Raw genomic sequence first — 19,400 nt, 5'->3', positions numbered from 1 at the left:
CAGCAGCAAGTATGTTGGAACAGGGGGCCAGGGGTAGGGTTGTCCATGGATAGGGCAGGTTGTGCAAGGGCGGGCATCTGAAGGAAGATGGCAGCTCTGGTCAATCCCTGCTGTTTAGGGGGCAGGCTAACAAGGTTTCAATAACCTCCAGGGAAAACCTTCCAAAGCTGAGGAACCGAGGCTCTGATATGGAGCACTGAATAGGAGGAGCGCCGAAGGCAGGTGAGACTGAATTTGTTGTTTGCCTTCTAGAAGCAGACAAGGACATAAAGACACACAGACGTTGAGGCTGGTGGTCTATATGACCCAAAGTGTGAGCAGAGTGTGAGGAGGGGCCCTGTCGGGGACAGATGCACGGTCCCTGCTAAAACCATGAAGCGCAATCCGAAGGGGAAGCTCGAGAACCAAGCCCGCACACAGCAGCAAACCAGCCCGCCTGCATGCAGCGCTGGTGTGGCGGGGCCCCAGTTCCGGTGCAGTTCTGGCGAGGGCGGGTTCCGGCGCCGTTCCGCGGGAGGGGCGGGGCTTCGCGGCCGCCAGCTCCGGGCCTCAACAGCTAGTGCCCAGTCCGGGGCGAGGGAACCGACTCGGTGGGATGGAGGCGGGCGGCGTGGCAGACTCTTTCCTTTCCGGTGCCTGCGTGCTCTTCACCCTGGGCATGTTCTCCACTGGCCTGTGAGAGCGCGGATGGACTGGGCTGGGGATAGGACTTGGAAATCAGGAAAGTGGTAGGAAAGGAAAGTGGGCTGCATCTGGAACCCAGAATGGAAGTGGAATAGAGTCGGGTGATCTGGGGTGCTAAGGCGAGGCTGGCCCCTCGGCCTGAGTCGGGGAGACCTGCTTGTCGTTCAGGGTGGGTGACAAGCACTGGGGAATCGTCTACCCATTCCTAACAATTCCTTTGGGTCCCCTTCCAGCTCGGACCTCAGGCACATGCAGAGGACACGGAGCGTGGACAGTATCCAGTTCCTGCCTTTTCTCACCACGGATGTCAAGTGAGAGTGTCGTTGGCTGTGATGGGAAAGGCTGAGGGAGGCGCAAGAGGTCCCTGGGGACCCCCTGCCACACTCAGCCCCTTGGACCATAACCCTCCTCTCACAGCAACCTGGGCTGGCTGAGTTATGGAGTCTTGAAGGGAGATGGGACCCTCATCGTCGTCAATACCGTGGGGGCTGTGCTTCAGACTCTTTATATCCTGGCATATCTGCACTACAGTCCTCAGAAGGTAGAGGCCCCCCTCACACCCACCTCTGCAGCACGCCCTGCCATGTCAGCAGAGCAGACGGTTTCCTGGAAGACTAGCAGGGTGGCATTACTTCCTTTTCCTAGAAGGTCCTTCTGGTTCTCCTTCCCATGAAGCCAACCCCACAAAAAGCACACATGTCCACCCACCCTCCCCTTGCTCACAAGCCTGGCCGAGGGTATCAGTGCTAACCCATTCTCTCCACAGGCTGGGGAGAGAGGGCTATGCTGTCTCTGATAGTTCCTGTACAGTTAGAGCCAGGGCCAGTGGCTAACAATGGCCATTAGCTCTGCTTTCCCACTAAATCACAAAAACATTCATTAGACTCTTCCTGTGTATGTGAGGCTCACAGGAAAAGGGGAGGGAGAAAAAGGTAATTTTCCCTGCCCTGGAGACCTCCAGTGTTATGTGAATGAGACCTCCTTCAAGTAACTGGTGAAATAGACTGACGTGAAGGCTGGGATAAAAGTGGATTTCCCCATTAGAGCATGGACGAAGACAGGATGCAGCAACCCCCGCAGAGAAATGCGTGTCCTGGTATAGATGCAAGTATGACGCTTCTCCCCTGCAGCATGCTGTGCTCCTGCAGACCGCAGCCCTGCTGGGGGTCCTGCTCCTGGGTTATGGCTACTTTTGGCTTCTGGTGCCAGACCTTGAGGCCCGGCTCCAGCAGCTAGGCCTCTTCTGCAGTGTCTTTACCATCAGCATGTACCTCTCACCACTGGCTGACCTGGTGAGTGGGGTGGCCAAGAAGTAGGGGAGATCCGGGCTAGGCTCCCTTAGCCAGAGACTGGCTAATACTTAGAGGAAAATAGATCCTCTGGAAGGAGGCCAGACAGTAGAGGGGGTGAGTGGGATGCAGGAGGAGGCTGGGATGAAAGATCAGAGGGATTTGGGACTTTTTTCCGAGGATATTCTTAGGCGAGGGTTCAGGAATGGTACTATGCACTGAACCAGGAGTGTTTTTGCCACAGGCCAAGATCATTCAGACTAAATCGACCCAGCGTCTGTCCTTCTCACTCACCATTGCCACCCTCCTTTCCTCCACCTCCTGGTCCATCTACGGGTTTCGACTCAGAGACCCTTACATCACGGTAAGAAGATCCTGAATGGGACAACCACGAGTCTCCAAAGCAGAAACTAGTTCCTGTCTTTATAGCAGCTTTTTGGTTGCAGGTGCCCAACCTTCCAGGAATCCTTACCAGCTTGATCCGCCTTGGGCTTTTCTGCAAGTACCCCCCAGAGCATGACAGGAAATACCGACTTCTGCAGACCTGACCACAGCCACCTTAGGGCCAACGTGATACCAAAAAGAGCTCTTGTTTCTGCTGGTCCTCCTGACCAATTCCATGGATGCAATGGGTTGTGAGAAAAAAGCTGATTTTGAAAATAGAGGGATCAAGGAAAGACCTTTATGTAGATCGGATGGGAACTATGGGATGAAATCACATTTTTTAAAGAGATGATCTTTTCTCATTTTGGAGGCTGAGGTGGTATCTTTAGAATGTGCCCTAAAATAAACTGTTCCCTGTCCCTGCCTGCAGGCTTTGTGCGTTCTTCATGATTCTCAACCTTCTTGAGTTGATAGGAGGTGGGTCTAGTGACTGGGCATCAAGCATTGGCTCAGAAAAGGTATTCGAAAGACCTAGAAGTCACAAAGACCTGGAAGACCTTTTAAAAAAAAAAAAAGAAAAAAAAAACCCAAAACTTTGAAGTTACAAAAAAAAAAAAAAAAATGGAAGTTAGGTATACATACTTCTTGCCTAGCCTTGTGTGAGAAACCTACAGTCCCAGCATTTAAGAGTTTGAGGCAGAGCCGGGCAGTGGTAGCACATGCCATTAACCTCAACATTCAGGAGGCAGAAGCAGGCAGATCTCTGACTTTTGAGACTAGCCTGATCTACAGAGTGAGTTCCAGGACAGCCAGGGCTACACAGAGAAATCCTGTCTCAAGAAACAAAACAAAGAGGTTGAGGTAGCCTGGGCAACACGGTGAGTTGTAAGCCAAGTTGCACTACTCAGTAAAACCATCTAAACAAACAAAACAGGTTTGGGATGTAGCTCCGTTGAGGGCTCACGTTTGAAGGCCGATCCCCAGCACCAGGTTCGATCCCCAGCACCTCATAATCTAGTCATGGTGGTTTAGCGTGTAATTAGAGGAGATGAGAAGTAAAGAACCAAGAGCATCCTCAGCCATATCTTATGCCTGGGATCGAGGCCAGTCTGGGACACATGAGATCCTATTAAAAAAAAAAAAAAAAAAAAAATCTGAGAAGACAGAACACCAAAACGCAAAGCTAAAGCCTGGGAAGATGGCTCTCCTGCCTTGCACTTCTTGACTTCTGGTATACAGAATCCCCAGTACTTATCCTCCACACTCAAACTAAACAAGGCTAGAAAATAAAAACTGTACTTTAATGGGGAATGAGCAAGGATGTCCGGACAGGAATGGGTGAAGGTGTCAGAAGCGTAGCCCTCTGCGGGTTAAATCCGCTCGAGCCTCCAGGATCTGGCTCTGCAACTCTCGGGCGGCGTCCTCACAGTCGTGAAACGTGGCCACGCGATAGCCCACAGTGCCCAGGGCATAGCAACCGGCGGACACCAGCAGGTAGGCAGGCAGTGGCCACAGAACCTCCCGGTACGGGAAAGGCAGCTCCAGGCCCAGAGCTCCCATGGTCAGGGCAGCCCAGGCAGAGCCCAGGAGCGCCAGTCCCCAAAGCCACTGGGTCAACTTCGTCATGGTCGCTGCAAAGACAGAAATCAAGGCTAGAGATCCTTTCTACCATCACCGCCCTGCATCTGACACTCACTCCCAGTCAGTGCCACCCTCTTTCACCTTTCCACTCAGCCCGCCACCTAAACGTACCTCTGGGCGTCGCGCTGACTTCAAGGTCCGCATCAGCGTCTGAAGTCCTCTTCTTCTACCTCCCTTCCTCCGCACTGCCTTCTGGGAACTGTAGTTCTCAGAACAAAGCCTGGGGAACTTCCGGTCGCGCTCAGGTCCCGGAAGATTACAGAACCCTCCTCGGATACGGCAGGCTAAGATATTGCTGCTTTTTCTGGGGACCCAGATCTAAACTGGATAGACTTGTGGAAAGTCTGAGGATACACCAAAACATTGCAATAAGAGAGGAATATAATCTCGTCCGTGGTGATACATTTGCCTGAAGATCGGAGGACAGAACAAGCCACTAGTTGAATCAGAGAGGCCAGGCAGTGGTGGCACACACCTTTAATCTCAGGAGGCAGAGGCAGAACTGCTGGATTCTGAGTTCAAGGCCATGCTGGGCTACACGAGATTAGTCTAAAAGAGAAACAGAGTCAGGCAGTGGTGGCATACACCCTTAATTCCAGCACTTGGGATCACACACCTTTAATCCCAGCACTAGGAAGGTTGAAACGGGAAGTGATATGGCTGGGCACAGAAAGGAATATAAGGCAGGAGAAGACAGGAGCTCTGGCTCTCGCTTTCAGGCTGAGAGTTGGTGAGGTAAGAGGTGTTGGCTGTGGCTTGCTCTGCTTCTCTGATTTTTCAGCTTTCACCCTGATATGTGGCTCCGGGTTTTTATTATAAGACCGATTAGGATTCGTGCAACAATGGCCCCCCTAAAACTCAGTTCTCCAGCGCAGAAACCCCACCCATTCAGTTATTCAAGAGTTACTCCAACACTCCCACCAAACACTGGAGATGCACGTGCCGACTCACACCTGCTAGGAGAGTGCTCTACCATTGAGCCCTTTTTATTTTGAAACAGGATTTTACTAAGTACTCAGGATGACCTTGAACTCCAGTTTGAGACCCTTTCTGAGAAACAGGCTGGTCATGATCAGAATGGCACGTACCTATGATTCCAGAGCAACTCCACAAAAGAAGAAAAAAAGGAGCATTGCAGAATAAGATAAAGGGCTGGCTTTAGAATTCTAATTTAAATAAAACAAGAGGGGTTTTTGTTTGATTGTTTGGGTTTGTTTGGGTTTAAAGTCTGTATGTGTGCATATGTGTGTCTGTGTGAGCATATGCTATGTACATTCAGGTGCCTGCAGAGGCCAGAAGAGGATATCAGATCCCCTGAGCTGGAGTTACAGGCAGTTGTGAGCTGTGTGACACCAGTGCTAGGAACCAAACTCGGGTCCTTTGGAAGAGCAGCCAAGTGTACTTAACTACTGAGCCATCTTTCTAGCCTGGGTTTTGTTTTGTTTTGCTTTGAGACAGAGTCTAGTGGACTCCAGAGCATGGTATGTAGCTGAGAACGACTCTGAACTCTTGACACTCCGGCTTCTGCTGTCTGAGTGGTAGGATCGAGGGCATATGTCACCAAACCCAGCTGGAAGCAGTTCTGTTGGCTTCAAGGTCAATAGAAGAGTAAGTGAAGGAATCAAGAAGTCCTGACTAAGCCAGGAAAGATGGGACATACCTAATATATCAAGACTCCAAGTTCAAGGACAATATGAGCTACATAAGGAAGATCCTGGTTTTGGAAAAAAAAAAAAAAAAAGAAATCTGGTCCGAGTGGATTGAAGGTCCACTTAGAAACTCCAAAGTAAAGGTAAAGGTAGACTGTAATGTTCAAAGATCCACTGTTCAAAGCCTTGTACCTGGATTTGGAAATCCAGACTACTTTGGTATGTCAAAAGTAATCTATAGGGCTGGAGAGATGGCTCAGCAGTTAAGAACACTGGCTGCTCTTCCAGAGGACCCCCTGGGCTCTATTCACAGCACCCACATGATGCCCTCAATGGTCTGTAACTCCAGTTCCAGAGGATCTGGTGCCCTCTTAGTACACAGACATACATATAGGCAAAACACCCATATATATAAAATAAAATAGAAACTGTTGTGGAATATTCTTTTACGCTGTGTGAAGATGTGTCACTTTGATTGGTCTAATAAAAAGCTAAACTGCCAATAGCTAGCCAGGAGGTATAGGTGGGACTTCTGGACAGAGAGAGCTCTGGGAAGAAAAAAGACAGAGTTGCCAGCCAGATGAAGAGAGAGAGCAAAACATGCAGGAAGAGAGGTAAGAGCCATGAGTCACGAGGCAACGTGTAGATGAATAAAAATGGGTTAATTTAAGTTATAAGAGCTAGTTGGACAAGCCTAAGCTATAGGCTGAGCTTTCATAATTAATAGTAAGTCTCCATGTCATTTTTTGTGAGCTGGCAGCCCAAAGAAAAGCACATCTACAAGAATCAAAACTAAAAAACCTTATTTTCTCAAAGCCTTCACTGTTTATCAGCAATTATTATTTTTTTTAAAAAGAAGAAAGAGCCGGCCGGGGGTGGCACACGCCTGTAATCCCAGCACTCGGGAGGCAGAGGCAGGCGGATCTCTGTGAGTTCGAGGCCAGCCTGGTCTACAAAGTGAGTTCCAGGACAGCCTCCAAAGCTACAGAAAAACCCTGTCTCGGAAAAACAAACAAACAAACAAACAACAAAGAAGAAGAAGAAAAAGAAAGAAATAAAAAATAAAGTAATCCACATACCCACATACTCAGACTACCAGGCAAGGATAGGATGTGCCATTTTCATCAACTGGCTTCAAATAGCAAAGTTGTAGTTCGTGAGTAAAAGAGGATTTCTTAGCCCCGTGTCCTGGAAATGGATTAACAAAGCAGATTTTACAGAGTGATACTCTTAGCACAAGTTCCAGATTCATCCTCAAAACTTTTTGGTTTTGTTTCTTAAGATGGTATTTCTCTGTGTAGCCTCGACTGTCCTGGAGCTCACTATAGACCAGGCTGACCTCAAAATCTAGAATTCTACCTGCCTCTGCCTCCCAAGTGTGCTACCACCACCTGGCCTCAAAACTTAATTTTTTGGGGGTGGGGGTTGGTTTTGAGACAGGATCTCTCTGTGTGGCTCTGGCTGTCCTGGAACTTGCTCTGTAGACCAGATTGGCCTCAAACTCACAGAGATCTGTCTGCCTCTGCCTCCCAAGTGCTGGGATTAAAGGCGTGCGCCGCTGCCGCCGGGCTAATTTTTTTTAAGTTTTGAGAGGATAAATATATCACCCTCCCCCACCATTTCCTTCCTAGAACTCCTCCCTTGCTCTCTTTCAAATGCATGACCTCTTTTTAATTCTTTTAGATTTCTATTCTATGTGTCTATGTGTATCAGTTATGCCTGTAATGTACTTGTATACTGTGTGTGTGTGTGTGTGTGTGTGTGTGTGTGTGTGTGTGTGTGTGTTACACCAGGAGGTCAGATCCCCTTGAACTGGAGTTATTGTTGGTTATGGGCAAAACATGGGTGACAGTCACTGAACCCTGGTCCTCTACCAGAACAGTACATGATCTTCACCTCTGAGCTATTATCTCTCTAACTCCAGCCTCTTTTTCTTTAATTGTTGTTGTTGTTGTTGTTGTTGTTGTTGTTGTGTGTGTGTGTGTGTGTACATTCCTGAATATATAAATACAACCTGTTTGGTCAATATAATGGTACTTGTATATGTTTTAGGGCTGATCATTTGGCATGCTGTTCTGGGGAAGAGTTTCTCCTGCTTCTCTGAGATTCCTTAGTGGCCTGTAGTTCTTTGTCTAGGCTTGAGACCTCACGGGCTTCCCCCTTTCTGTGCTAGCATGTCTGTTGGTCATGTCTGTTGGTGTGGTCCTGTTTAGGCAGCCCTGTTGCTGAGACTTCATGCACGTAGCTTCTCTGACATTTCTAGGCGATGAAATATCACAGCTGACTCACTGATCCTCTGGCTCTCCTCAAAATCTGCTTTCCTTTTTTCTTTTTTTCTCTAAAGTTTTCTTAAATAGCCTTGCTTTGTAGCTCTGACTGGGCTGGCCTGATACTCATTATATATCCCAGCCTAGCGCTATTTACATTCCTCCTGAGCTCAGTTTTCACACGAATAATGATGTAAAAATTGATTATTACTTTAGCTGAGAATTAGAATACATTTAAATTTAAAAGGTAAGATAGGAAACTATGTTAGGAAAATGAGGATTAGTGACCTTTGAATCCTTATTCGATGGCACGGAGTCTTTTAGGAAACCATGCCAGCAGTACAAAGTTCTGATTCAATCCCAATATCACCAAAAGAAAAAAGAAAAAAACTGGAAGGAAGGAAAAATCATACAATCATATGTTATCTAGAAATATAGATAAGGGGCTGGAGGGATGGCTCAGAGGTTAGGAGCACTGACTGCTCTCCCAGAGGACCCGGGTTCAATTCCCAGCAACCACATGGCAGCTCACAACTGTCTATAACTCCAGTTCCAGAGGATCTGACACCTCACACAGACATTCACGTAGGCAAAACACCAATGCAATGAAATAAAAATAGATAAATAATTTTTTTTTTTTAAAAGAAAGAAACATAGGTAAATCTTAGAAGCAGCAGCTTCGGGCTGAGAATGTTGATGTGGAGAAACAGGAATACAGGGAAGTGAGAAGGGGAACTGGTTTTCATCAGATGCTTGTAGAACTGATTGGCTTTTAAAACTATGTAAGTTCCTTTTGTTTGTCTGTTTGTTTCTTGAGACAGGGTTTCTCTGTGTAGTTTTGGTGCCTGCTCTGGAACTCGCTCTGTAGACCAGGCTGGCCTCGAACTCACAGAGCTCCACCTGGCTCTGCCTCTCAAGTGCTGGGATTAAAGGCGTGCATCACCATCACCCGTTGTAAATTCCTTTGTTCAATAAATTTTTGTTTTGTTTTGCTTAAAGAAAAATTCTTTTTTGTTTTTTGTTTGTTTGGTTTTTTTTTTTGCTTAAAGAAAAATGCGCCCCCCCCCCATGACCTCCCTATTCGGACATGCCTCTCACAAAGGCTATCCCTCATCCCTCTCCAGAAGAAAAGAGGAAACAGAAGAAGCAGTGCCTGGTGCAAAGCCCCATTCCTACCTCATGGACATGAAATGTTCAGGATTCTTCGGATCCCCATGGTCTTTGTCCACACCCAAATGCTGTCTCACATGTTGGCTGCTCCACTGTGCTCTGTCAGCCCACAGGAAGGGAAGTGATGCTGACAGGGGGCGGGGCCTTAGGGCTATTCAGGAGGGGCGGGGCCTTAGGTCTACTCGGCAGGAGGCGGGGCCTTAGGTCTACTCAGGAGGGGCGGGGCCTTAGGTCTACTCAGCAGGGGGCGGGGCCTTAGGTCTACTCAGCAGGGGGCGGGGCCTTACATCTACTCAGGAGGGGCGGGGCCTTCCGTCTACTCAGCAGGGGGCGGACACAGGCCTGGTTAGGACCCCGCTAGATCAGAACTAGAGAAACAAGCCTCGGTGCTCTTCATCATCAACCTCCTAGCTTCAGCCCTTAAGAAATAAAGAGAATTCAATAATGATCATGGGCAGAAAAATAACCTTCATTCAGAGTTTTGCGGGCATCTTGGCTTGTGTGACACTACACTGTCTAATGTTAACATTACACAATAGATTTTTTTATTTTATTTTTATTTCTCTCTCTGTGTGTGTGTGTGTGTGTGTGTGTGTGTGTGTGTGTGTGTGTGACAGGTGTTCTGATACCAGCAGAATCCAGAAGAATGTGTTGGATCCCCTGGAGCTGGAATTCCAGTGAGCTGCCTGGCATGGGTCATGACCTCTGCAATCACATCAGCTTGCAGCCTTAACTACTCCAGCCCCTTCAGTAGATAGTTTTTAATTAGTATTTCTATGAAATTCATAGAATGTATTTTTTTCATGAAGCTTTTTTTTAAAAGATTTATTTATTTATTATGTATACAGTGTTCTGCTTGCATGTATGCCTGCAGGCCAGAAGAGGGCACCAGGTCTCATTACAGGTGGTTGTGAGCCACCATGTGGTTGCTGGGAATTGAACTCAGGACCTCTGAAAGAGCAGTCAGTGCTCTTAACCACTGAGCCATCTCTCCAGCCCCATAGAATGTCTTCTAATCCACTCATTCCTCCCCCATGCAGTGGGTATTTATATATGTCCATATATGAATGAAGAAACAGACACCGAGAATATAAAAAGGTAAGTAGTTTGCCCAAGGTCATGAGATAGAAAGAGGTACTGTTCTGTTATGCATTCTGGGTGATCTCCCTGTTCTGTTTTGCTGGCACAGGAATGGGCAGATAGGGATTATCAGAACAAAAGACATTCACTAATGGATTGCTAGGTGCCACATACCATGGAGAGTGCTTAACGTGCATTAGCTCATGCAATCATCACAACAGCTGTAAGAAACACATGCTATTATCTCCTCTGGTAGGCACATGAGGAAAGAGAAACAGAACCCAGACACTCTGACTCCTTCACCAAATCAATAAAACAGAATCAGAAGGGAAAAACTATAAACTGGGTGTGGTGGCACATGCTTGTAATTCCAGCACTGGGAAGGAGAGAGGAGGAGGAGCAGAGGTTCAAGGTCAGCCTCAGGTACGTACCTGAGGAGTTTTCAGCCAGCCTAAGACAGATGGAACCCTGTCAGACGACAGGGGGCGGTGGGTGGGTGGGGACTGGAGTGATAGCTCAGCCTTTAGGAGGTTCCCAGCACCACATGGTGACTAACAACTGTCCGTAACTGCAGTTCCGGAGGATCCAATGCCCCTCTTCTGGTTTCTGAAGGCACTTACAGGCAGGTGGCGCCCAAAACAAATACATCTGCAACTAGTTTACTATTTAAAAAAGAAAGTTAAGTCTCAACCTCATGTCTTATACTAAAATACCTAGTACATGGCCTGGAAAGACAGCTCAGCAGGTAAGAGCACTTGCTGCTCTTCTAGAGGACCTGAGTTCAGTTCCGTTCCTAGGTCTGGAAGTTTCCCAACCCATCATTTCAGTTCCAGGGGATTCCATATCTTCCTCTGGCCTCAGAGAGCACCTGCATATTATACATGGCATAAACATACACACAAACACAAATAAAACCTTTAAAAATATGTATATCTAGCCAGGAGGTGGTGGGAGGTGGATCTCTGAGTTTGAGGCCAGCCTGCTCTACAGAGTGAGTTCCAGGACAGCCAGGGATATACAGAGAAACCCTGTCTTGAAAAACAAAAACAAACAAACAAAATCTAGTAACCAGGCATAGTGGCACATGCTTTTAATTCCAGCGCTCAGGAGGCAGATGCAGGTGAATCTCTGTGAGTTTGAGGCCAGCCTGATCTACAGAGTGAGTTCCAGGACAGCCATGGCTTGTCTCAAACAAACAAAATCTTAGTACATTTTTAAGTCAATACCAGGAACCAGATATGATAACTTGGCTTGTAATCTGAAGCAAGGGGATTGCTGTAAAGTCAAGGCCAGCCTGTACTACAGACTATGTCTGAGGGAAGCTTGGAGGCATTGTCTGAAAAAAAAAAAAAATACATTTTTTTAAGTGGCATCTATAACCAGGTGGTGGTGGCACACACCTTTAATCCCAGCACTCAGGAGGCAGAGGCAGGCAGAGCTCTGAGTTCAAAGCCAGCCTGGTCTACAGAGAGAATTCCAAGGACAGCCAGGGCTACACAGAGACACCTTGTCTTGAAAAGCAAAGAAAGAAAGAGAGAGAGAGAGAGAGAGAGAGAGAAAGGAAGGAAGGAAGGAAGGAAGGAAGGAAGGAAAGAAGAAAGGAAGAAGTGGCATCCAGAAGGCATACAACAGGGGTTAACGCTTCTTATTAACAGTAGTTATGTGGAGGCTGGAGAGAGGGCCCCGTGGTTAAGAGCACTGGCTGCTCTTCCAGAGGACCTGGATTTAACTCCCAATGCTCACAGGGCGACTCACAACCATCAGTAGCTCCAGTTCCAGGGGCTTTGACACCTGGCCTCGGAGGGCACCAGTACACAGTATACAGACATGCATGTAGACAAGACACCCACACACATAAAGATGACACCTGCTAAAAGACTCACCCTGAACTCACACTGCTCTCTCCCCATTACCATTGAAAACTGGCTGAGGGGAGTTACTTCTGCACAGCTGAGCACCTACCTGGCACTGTCTACCTTTCTGGCTAAGGTTTTAGAAGGAAACAAATTCTAAACCGGAGGGCTCTTTATTCTAGTCACTGAAGAGTGAGGAATGTGCACTATTAACCAGAACACGGAGGACGGCTCGATCGCCTCAGAGGAGGACTTCATGGAGCCTGACCTGACTGTGGAAAGATGAGTAAGAGGCACGAAGCTGAAGAAGAGCCAGAACAGAGACGGGTATGACAGTTCACGCTGAGTAATTCTCTGTGGTTGTCTCCAGGACAAAGAATGCTTCCTGGGTGGAAATAGCAGGAGACAAGGCTGAGAAGTGTTTGTGTTGTGTTAGGGGGCTGGAGAGATGGCTCCGTGGTTAAGAGCACCTACTGCCTTACAGAGGATCTGAGTTCAGTTCCCAGCATTCTAGCTCATAATTGCTTATGACTCCAGCCCACGTGATCGACAGCCTCTTCTGATCTCCAGACACCTGTGTACATACCACACATCATAAAAAGAAATCTTTTTTTTTTTCTCTTCTGGTTTTTTGAAACACAGTCTCTCTATATAGTCTTGGCTGTCTTGAAGCTCTCTATGTAGACCAGGCTGGCCTCGAACTCATGGAGATCTGCCTGCCTTTGCCTCCCAAGTGCTAGGATTAAAGGCGTATGTTATCACATCCAGCTTAATAAAAATAAACTGTTTTTTAAAATTTGTTTTGAAGTATTCATAGAGCTGGAGGGATTGCTCAGTTGGTAAGAGCACTTACTCTTGCACAGGGCCCAAGTTTAGTTCCCATTACCTACATGGCAGCTCACAACCATCTGTAACCCTAGGGAATCTGGAGCCTTCTTTTATTCTCTGCGGGTACTAGGCACACACACAGTGCACATACATACAGGCAGGCAAATGATAGACATAAAAATATACAAATCTTCCAAAAAGTATTTGTGTCTGGGGCTTGGTTATCTGCTCAGTCATAGAGAGCTTGCTTAGCATGCACCAGGCCCTTGGGTCAATCTCCAGTAGCTTGGAGAAAAAGTGTGTTTATGTTGGAGGTAAGGGCTTAGTCAGTGGTTTGCTCTATGACCTGCATATAGGTACCCACAGGTGCCACGGAGATTACTGAGTCCCTCAGGAGGGCTCCAGGTAGTCAGATTGTGTCTGTCCCTGCCCTAAAGATACCCACAGTTTCCTAGGGACAACAGAACAGTCATACATATAATCCATAAAAACATACTCTGGGAAGATTACAAACAGGTTTTACAGGAAAGTGATAGATCAAAGATGTAGTGCTGATTGGGGAAAGAGCTCAGGTGAGCCAGGGTTTCCAGGGAACTTAACCTGAAGTACCCAGACAAGAAAAGATGACAGCTTTAGAGAGAAAGGACCCAGAGACAGACCTGGGCAGTTGGCAGAAGTTGGCTTCATCTGAGTTCAGTGTTTTCAAGTTGACTCAAGGCAGAAGCTAAGTTTGAACAAAGCCCAGTGTGCCATGGTACGCTATTGGTGGCTGTCTTGATTGCCCAATAGACACCTGTGGGGGTCTTTGCAAATGCCACACCACAGATTAATGATCTGCATAAGGCAAGAAGGAAATCAGGCTCAACTCAACTTAGTTAGCTGGTGCTGATTCAAACTTCTAGAGTCTGACTCTGGGAAGTTTATTTTAGACATATTTAAGTACAGTGTAATTTGGGGAAGATTCCTGGTAACAATGATCTCAATCCCATGTGTATAATAAAGCTCAAAGTGTGACTACATTGAAACTCTTTTGCAAAGTACATGTGACCTTTTCCATAAAGATGCATTCTGTAGCTTAAGGGCCTTGGATCTGGTCTGGTCTTGTCATACAGATAACATAGAAGTCACCAAGCAATAAAGCACATGTGACATCTTCCCTAAGGATGGGTTCCATCGACTGAGAAGCAGATGATAAAGGTCTAGGGAGGGAGAGTCTGGGATCGTGTTGGGGATTCGGGTGTACACTGGCCCTACAGTTTGCACAGATTACCAGGCTATTAACCAGGTCCACTCCTGGCTTCTGTGTGGAAAACAGGTATACATCTCCCCCACTGGGGAGACAGCTCTGCGTGTTTAACATTCCTGGTTTTCCTAGTGCCTATCTATGAGCACCAGGACCCCATGCTGGCTACAGTCACCTGTTAGCTGGTGCATTGGTGTCACTTATCTCAGACAGTTAGGAAGCTGAAACAAGAGGCTAGCATGAGCTTGAGTTTGATAGCAGCCTAGACAACACAGTGAAACTCTGGCGGAAAAAGCAAACACCTTTGAGCAGAGGTATACATCAGTGGCAGAGAACTTGCTTAGTGTGCACAAGGTTCTGGGTTTGAACTCTCACTTCTGCAAAAAAACAAAAAAAAAAAGGGACTGAGGACTTACTATTAAACAAACCAATCCCTTCCGTTCCACAAAGTGGGTGGTAGGGACAGAGACAAGAAGCAAACATGTACTATATCAAGCAGTGGGAAGCCAGGTGAGCTGGTGTATATCCATCACATAGGAGGTTCAGGCTGAGGGACTGTCACATGTTTGAGACCATCCTGGGCCAGACAGCAAGTATCAAGCCAGCTAGTACTGTATAGTACAACTCTATCTCAGGAAAGCCGGAAGAGGGGTGGTGAGCTGGCTCAGTAAGCAAAGGTACTCGTCCCTAAGCCTGAGGACCTGAGTTCTCTCCCTGGGACCCACATGGTGGAAAGAGAGAACCAACTCCCTGTTAGTCCTCTATTCTCCACAGGCATGCCACAGCACACACAAATAAATAAATGTGATAAAAAATGTTTAGGGGGCTGGAGAGATGGCTCAATGGTTAAGAGCATATGCTGTCTTCTAGAGGACCCTGGTTCAATTCCCAGCACCCACATGGCAGCTCACAACTGTCTGTAAGTCCAAGATCTGACACCCTCACACAAACATACATGTAGACAAAACACCAATGCACATAAAATAAAAATAAATAAATTTAACTTAAAATTAAAAAACAAAATGTTCAAGCTGGGGGCAGGGGAACCCTGGCCATGGGAACAGCAAGTGTGATTGTTGACAGTGCGCTGCCCTGCCAGCCCGAGATTGTGTAGTCTTGAGCAGATAACTTCAGCCTTTCCTGCCTTTTGTGAAAACAGTGCATGAGTCAGGGTTCTCCCGCAAAACAGAAGCAGTGGCAGACAGACTGACAGGCTGACTTTAAAGAATTGGCTCAGCAACCATGGAAGCAGCCAAGTCCAAAGCCTGAGGGTGGATAGCAGGCTGGAGACCAGGAGAGATCCAGTATTTCAGTTCAAGTGTGAAGGCTGTGTGTGTGTGTGTGTGTGTGTGTGTGTGTGTGTGTGTGTGTATGCACAAGCACACGGATAGTGATGTCAGGAACCCTTGACTGTGTTCTCACCTTCTTTGAGAAGCATTGCTCATTCAAACCCAGAGTTCCCTGACATGGCTAGTCTTGCTATCCAGTTTGCTCTGGGGATCCCCTGTCTCCATCCACTAAGACTGAAGTCACAGACAGGCTACCGCACCCACCTGGCATTTTTTGGGGGGGTTCTAAGGATCTGAACCCTGTTTTTACCCTGAGTGCAAGCACTTCAGCCACTGAGCTGTCTCTCTGGCGGCACCCCCCCCCTCTTTTTTTAAAGGTAAATTAATCTCATTTAAAACACGTTCCTGATGGATCTGTAACTCACTGTTAAGCTACCTATCATGTGAGACCTTACCTCCCTCCGTCGACCAAAAAAGTTGTCATCATCATAGAAGAAACAGCCATTTCTCAACTACCCGGCTTCCCGCAGGACTTAACTTAAATCTTTAGCACTATAATCTAGGTAGCTGTGATTAGCCCCATTTTACAGTCAAGGAGTCTAAAGTGTGGAGAAGTCACTCAGTTTGCCCCTGTCTCTCACCTGCTCAAATCTCAGAGTTGTCTGATTCAAGATGTAGCTCTTGGTGCCAGGCATGTAGCTTGGTGGGTTACAGGGCTTGCCACTGTGCATGAGGCCCTGTTTCTACACCCAGTATCAAATAATGTTGGGCATGGTGGCCCATACTTGTAGTCCCAGCACCGGAGAGATGGAGGTAGGAGGATCAGAAGTCCATCATCCTTAGCAACACAAAGAATTCAGGCCAGCCTGGGATATATGAAACATTGTCTCAAAAACTAACAGGGGTCAGAAAAAGTGGCACCACTCAGGTTAAGGGCACTTGGTCTTGCAGAGGGCCTGGGTTAGATTCCCAGCACACATACAGTGGTTCACAACCATCTGTAACTCCAGCTCAGGGGGTTCAGTGTCCTCTTCTGACCTCTGCAGGCACCAGGCACATGCATGGCGTACATATACACACAGGCAAACACTCATACAAATTAAATTAAATAACAGCAACAGCAGAATCAAAAAGCATCCCTTTCCCAGCCTCATACTGCCCACAGACCTAACACTGCCCTGGATCGCAGTCCAGAAACAGAGCAGGAAGGTCTCCTGCAATGCTCCGGCTAGTCTAATACCCTCACACGTGCCATATATACACATCCCAGCCCCAGAAATCCCTCAAAATAGCTTGAGGTCAGTGCTCAAGGCAACTCTACCCAGACACAAAGAGTACAGCTTTTCTCTGTATCATCTGGGGCAGTCATCCAGTTCCCTAGGCGCCCTGAGCATACCGGAGCATCTGCCTCTTGCCCTGGAGACCTTAGGCTTTTCTTTTCCAGCTTTCTCGAGGTGTGAGAAGTTCTCAGGGAACCTCAAGGCTTCCTCCTCACAGGTTAGGAAAGCCATTTGGTTTAGGCTTTATTGCTTCCAGGGGCCTCCAACTAAAATTTCTGGTGTTATTTCCCAATGTAGCTAAAGTCACAGTTACTCCAAGAAACCAGAAAGAAGGGGTTGCCATAACACTGGTGGGACTTCTGTTTCTGAGTATGCAATCTGAGTGTGCATTCTGAGTGTGCTTTCTGAGTGAGTGTGCATTCAGAGTGTGCGTATTCGCAAAACACAGGCTAGCCCAATGAATCTGGTGTGCCCACTACCACAGACCTTGAAGGGATAAAGTAGGAACTTAATTCCTCTCCTGGGAATTTCCATAAATCCTGAAATGACCGAGTGGGTAGCACAATTGGAACACTGTGTTAAGGACTGTTCTCAGTAAATAAGTAGGGAGAGACCGAGGAAGACACTAGACTTCAACTTTGGGCCTCCAACCTTGCATGCATAGGTGTATACACCCATGTGCCCACAAATATGTGAATATGTGTACATGTGTGCACGCCACACTCTATACGTGCAAGAAATATATTAATTTGTTAAGCAGAGACGTGCCTGGTTTTTCCAGCTGTAGCTGGCACCTCTATAGATATAGGGGCCTAGATCTCTCTCCAACTGGCAACAGATCTGAATCCCAGGAAGGAGCTGCTGAGACCTGTGGGCCACAATTCCCACCCTGTACAGGCTCACAGCTGGAGAGGCTGGTTGGGTGTGGCTGTCCCCTGGAGCCCAAGGGGAAGCTTTGAAGTCTGTGTTACCAGTGGTTGGCCTATAGCTGTTTGCTATAGATATTGAGAATGCCTAACCCTATGGCCAATTAGGAGCTCTGCCTCTGCAGGAACTCAACCAAGTAGCATTTATGGTACAATTTTTATAAATCCAACTGGCTCTCAACCCTGGAAGGGGTGGATTGGGGAGCGAGATCCTGGCTCTGGCCCTTGAACCTCCAGAAACTTCCATTTCCCTTGAAGGGAGGCAAAGCAATGTACCTAAAGGGAACAATTAAAGAACCTAGGCTGTCTACCTTGGGGCTCTGACCATTGTTTGCTTAGGAGGTAGCAGTATTTGTAACATACGTCAAGGGCTGCACAGGGTAGACTGTTGGAGTCCCCCCAAAGAAGACAGGGCTGCCAGCTTCCGGTTCTACCCGGGTTCCCACAGAGCCTGCCACCCAATGACTTCAGAGTATGCCTTTCGCTGAACCTTTCTCTTGTGCATCTGTCTCTGTGTCTCTCAGCATCTCTGTCTCTATGGGTCTCTGGCCTTCTCTTGTTTCCCAACATCCTTCCAGAGGCCCTGGGGAGCAGAGCTGTGGAGGCAGGGGGCAGTGGGAACAGGACAGTGTCCGGTTCTCACCAAGGACAATAAGGGGCGGAAAGGGCTGGAGCCAAGGCCTGGCGCAGACTAGCCTTCCCGCCTGCCCTGGGCGCCCCCAGGTCCCGCCCTGTCCCACTGGTATGCCCTAAATGCCAGGCGCTCTTTCATGCCAATGCCTGTCCCGGGAAGGGAGGCCAGCCCTGCCTGCTTGCCTCAGTCTCAGTGTCCCACTGCCTTCTTGGAGGGTGGCATCACCTTTGACTCCCAGGAGCGCCTCGGGTCAGGGGCCAGAGGCCTCCAGCCGGGCTGCACTGACTCCGCCCACGTATTATTTACTCCTGTTTCCGGAGTTGGCGGCGGGTGCCTGCGGGTGTCACTGCCACGTGTGAGTGAACAGGAGGAAACATCTGGCTCCCTGTCCTCCAGAGGGATGCCCCTCTCTCCCTCAGGTCTGCTGCCTCCGGGGTAGAGCAGAGTCCCAAGGGCCCCAGGTTCCTTTGCCCCGTTCACCTTCAGCTCTGGGAAGCCACCATGTCCTCAGGCCCCTTTCCCTAATGATGGTGATTAGAGGCTGTGATATCCCTGCCAGGGTTAATTGGCAGGTCAGCTGTGTACAGCCTACAACTAGACACCACAGATAGGCTGAATATAAAACTGCTATTGGCGCCGACCTGCCTTGTGAATCCACCCATTCCTGAGGAGTGGGTCATTACTCCTGAAGCACACACTGCCCCTGGTCCTACGTGGTAGATGGTAGCACGTGCCTAGATCCCTTAGCCCTGCTAAAACACCTGTTCTCTGGTCTTCCCCTCACTCCCCTAACCATAGAAACGATGCTATCTGCCTGGCTCCACCGAGCCAGCCTTCTGGAAGCCTCTGGACACTCAGGAGGTCTCCCAGGACTACATGTGCTCTGCCAGTGCTCCCACTCCAGGGGCGGACAAAGTCAGAGGGCCCTATACACATCACTACTTCCCTGCAATCTCCCGAGGTGAACCAGGAGCCTGGAACTCCATCCTCAGGAAGCCAGACTGCCATCTCCACTGAAAACTCTGCCCGAGGATTGGAAGGGAGGCTTCTACCCTCCCAGGACCCCTGGCTTCCCTGCGTAGGCTTTCAAAGAACTAGAGCACCCCCTAGCCGCCCTCCGGGGACAACCTGCAGGGAGCAGTCAAGTGTCCGGGACAGATGAGCTCACAGCGCCCTCTGCAGG

At 48.2% G+C, this 19,400-nt stretch overlaps 2 protein-coding genes across 5 annotated transcripts; one reads left to right on the top strand and one right to left on the bottom strand.

The window, feature by feature from the left end:
- The first annotated feature begins 28 nt into the window (after nt 1-28).
- Slc50a1 (solute carrier family 50 member 1) lies at nt 29-2,784 on the top strand. Of its 4 annotated transcripts, none has more exons than XM_036190545.1 (6): nt 29-222; nt 918-995; nt 1,102-1,225; nt 1,815-1,976; nt 2,218-2,337; nt 2,420-2,784. In XM_036190545.1, exons 2-6 carry the CDS (start codon nt 934-936, stop codon nt 2,519-2,521), a joined length of 570 nt encoding a protein of 189 aa, XP_036046438.1. In that variant the 5' UTR covers nt 29-222; nt 918-933; the 3' UTR covers nt 2,522-2,784. The 4 variants fall into 4 exon arrangements, with proteins under 4 accessions (XP_036046438.1, XP_036046436.1, XP_036046440.1 ...); XM_036190543.1 differs by lacking the exon at nt 29-222 and adding an exon at nt 499-675; XM_036190544.1 differs by lacking the exon at nt 29-222 and adding an exon at nt 691-728.
- An 853-nt stretch (nt 2,785-3,637) lies between these two features.
- Nucleotides 3,638-4,326, bottom strand: Dpm3 (dolichyl-phosphate mannosyltransferase subunit 3, regulatory). The gene is made up of 2 exons (XM_036190975.1): nt 4,110-4,326; nt 3,638-3,988 (listed from the first exon to the last, which is right to left on the bottom strand). Exon 2 carries the CDS (start codon nt 3,981-3,983, stop codon nt 3,705-3,707), a length of 279 nt encoding a protein of 92 aa, XP_036046868.1. The 5' UTR covers nt 3,984-3,988; nt 4,110-4,326; the 3' UTR covers nt 3,638-3,704.
- Nucleotides 4,327-19,400: the final 15,074 nt, after the last annotated feature.

Source organism: Onychomys torridus, chromosome 6, assembly GCF_903995425.1.
Source record: "Onychomys torridus chromosome 6, mOncTor1.1, whole genome shotgun sequence".
NCBI lineage: Eukaryota > Metazoa > Chordata > Mammalia > Rodentia > Cricetidae > Onychomys > Onychomys torridus.
This window is presented reverse-complemented; position numbering and strand designations above follow the sequence as displayed.

What these genes read in the sequence shown, in the direction of transcription:
- Slc50a1 (XM_036190543.1), top strand. Translation starts at nt 596, where the DNA reads ATGGAGGCGGGCGGCGTGGCAGACTCTTTCCTTTCCGGTGCCTGCGTG. An exon ending in GGCATGTTCTCCACTGGCCT is followed by an intron (nt 676 to 917) that starts GTGAGAGCGCGG and finishes GTCCCCTTCCAG; the next exon opens with CTCGGACCTCAGGCACATGC. An exon ending in TTTCTCACCACGGATGTCAA is followed by an intron (nt 996 to 1,101) that starts GTGAGAGTGTCG and finishes CTCCTCTCACAG; the next exon opens with CAACCTGGGCTGGCTGAGTT.
- Dpm3 (XM_036190975.1), bottom strand. Translation starts at nt 3,983, where the DNA reads ATGACGAAGTTGACCCAGTGGCTTTGGGGACTGGCGCTCCTGGGCTCT.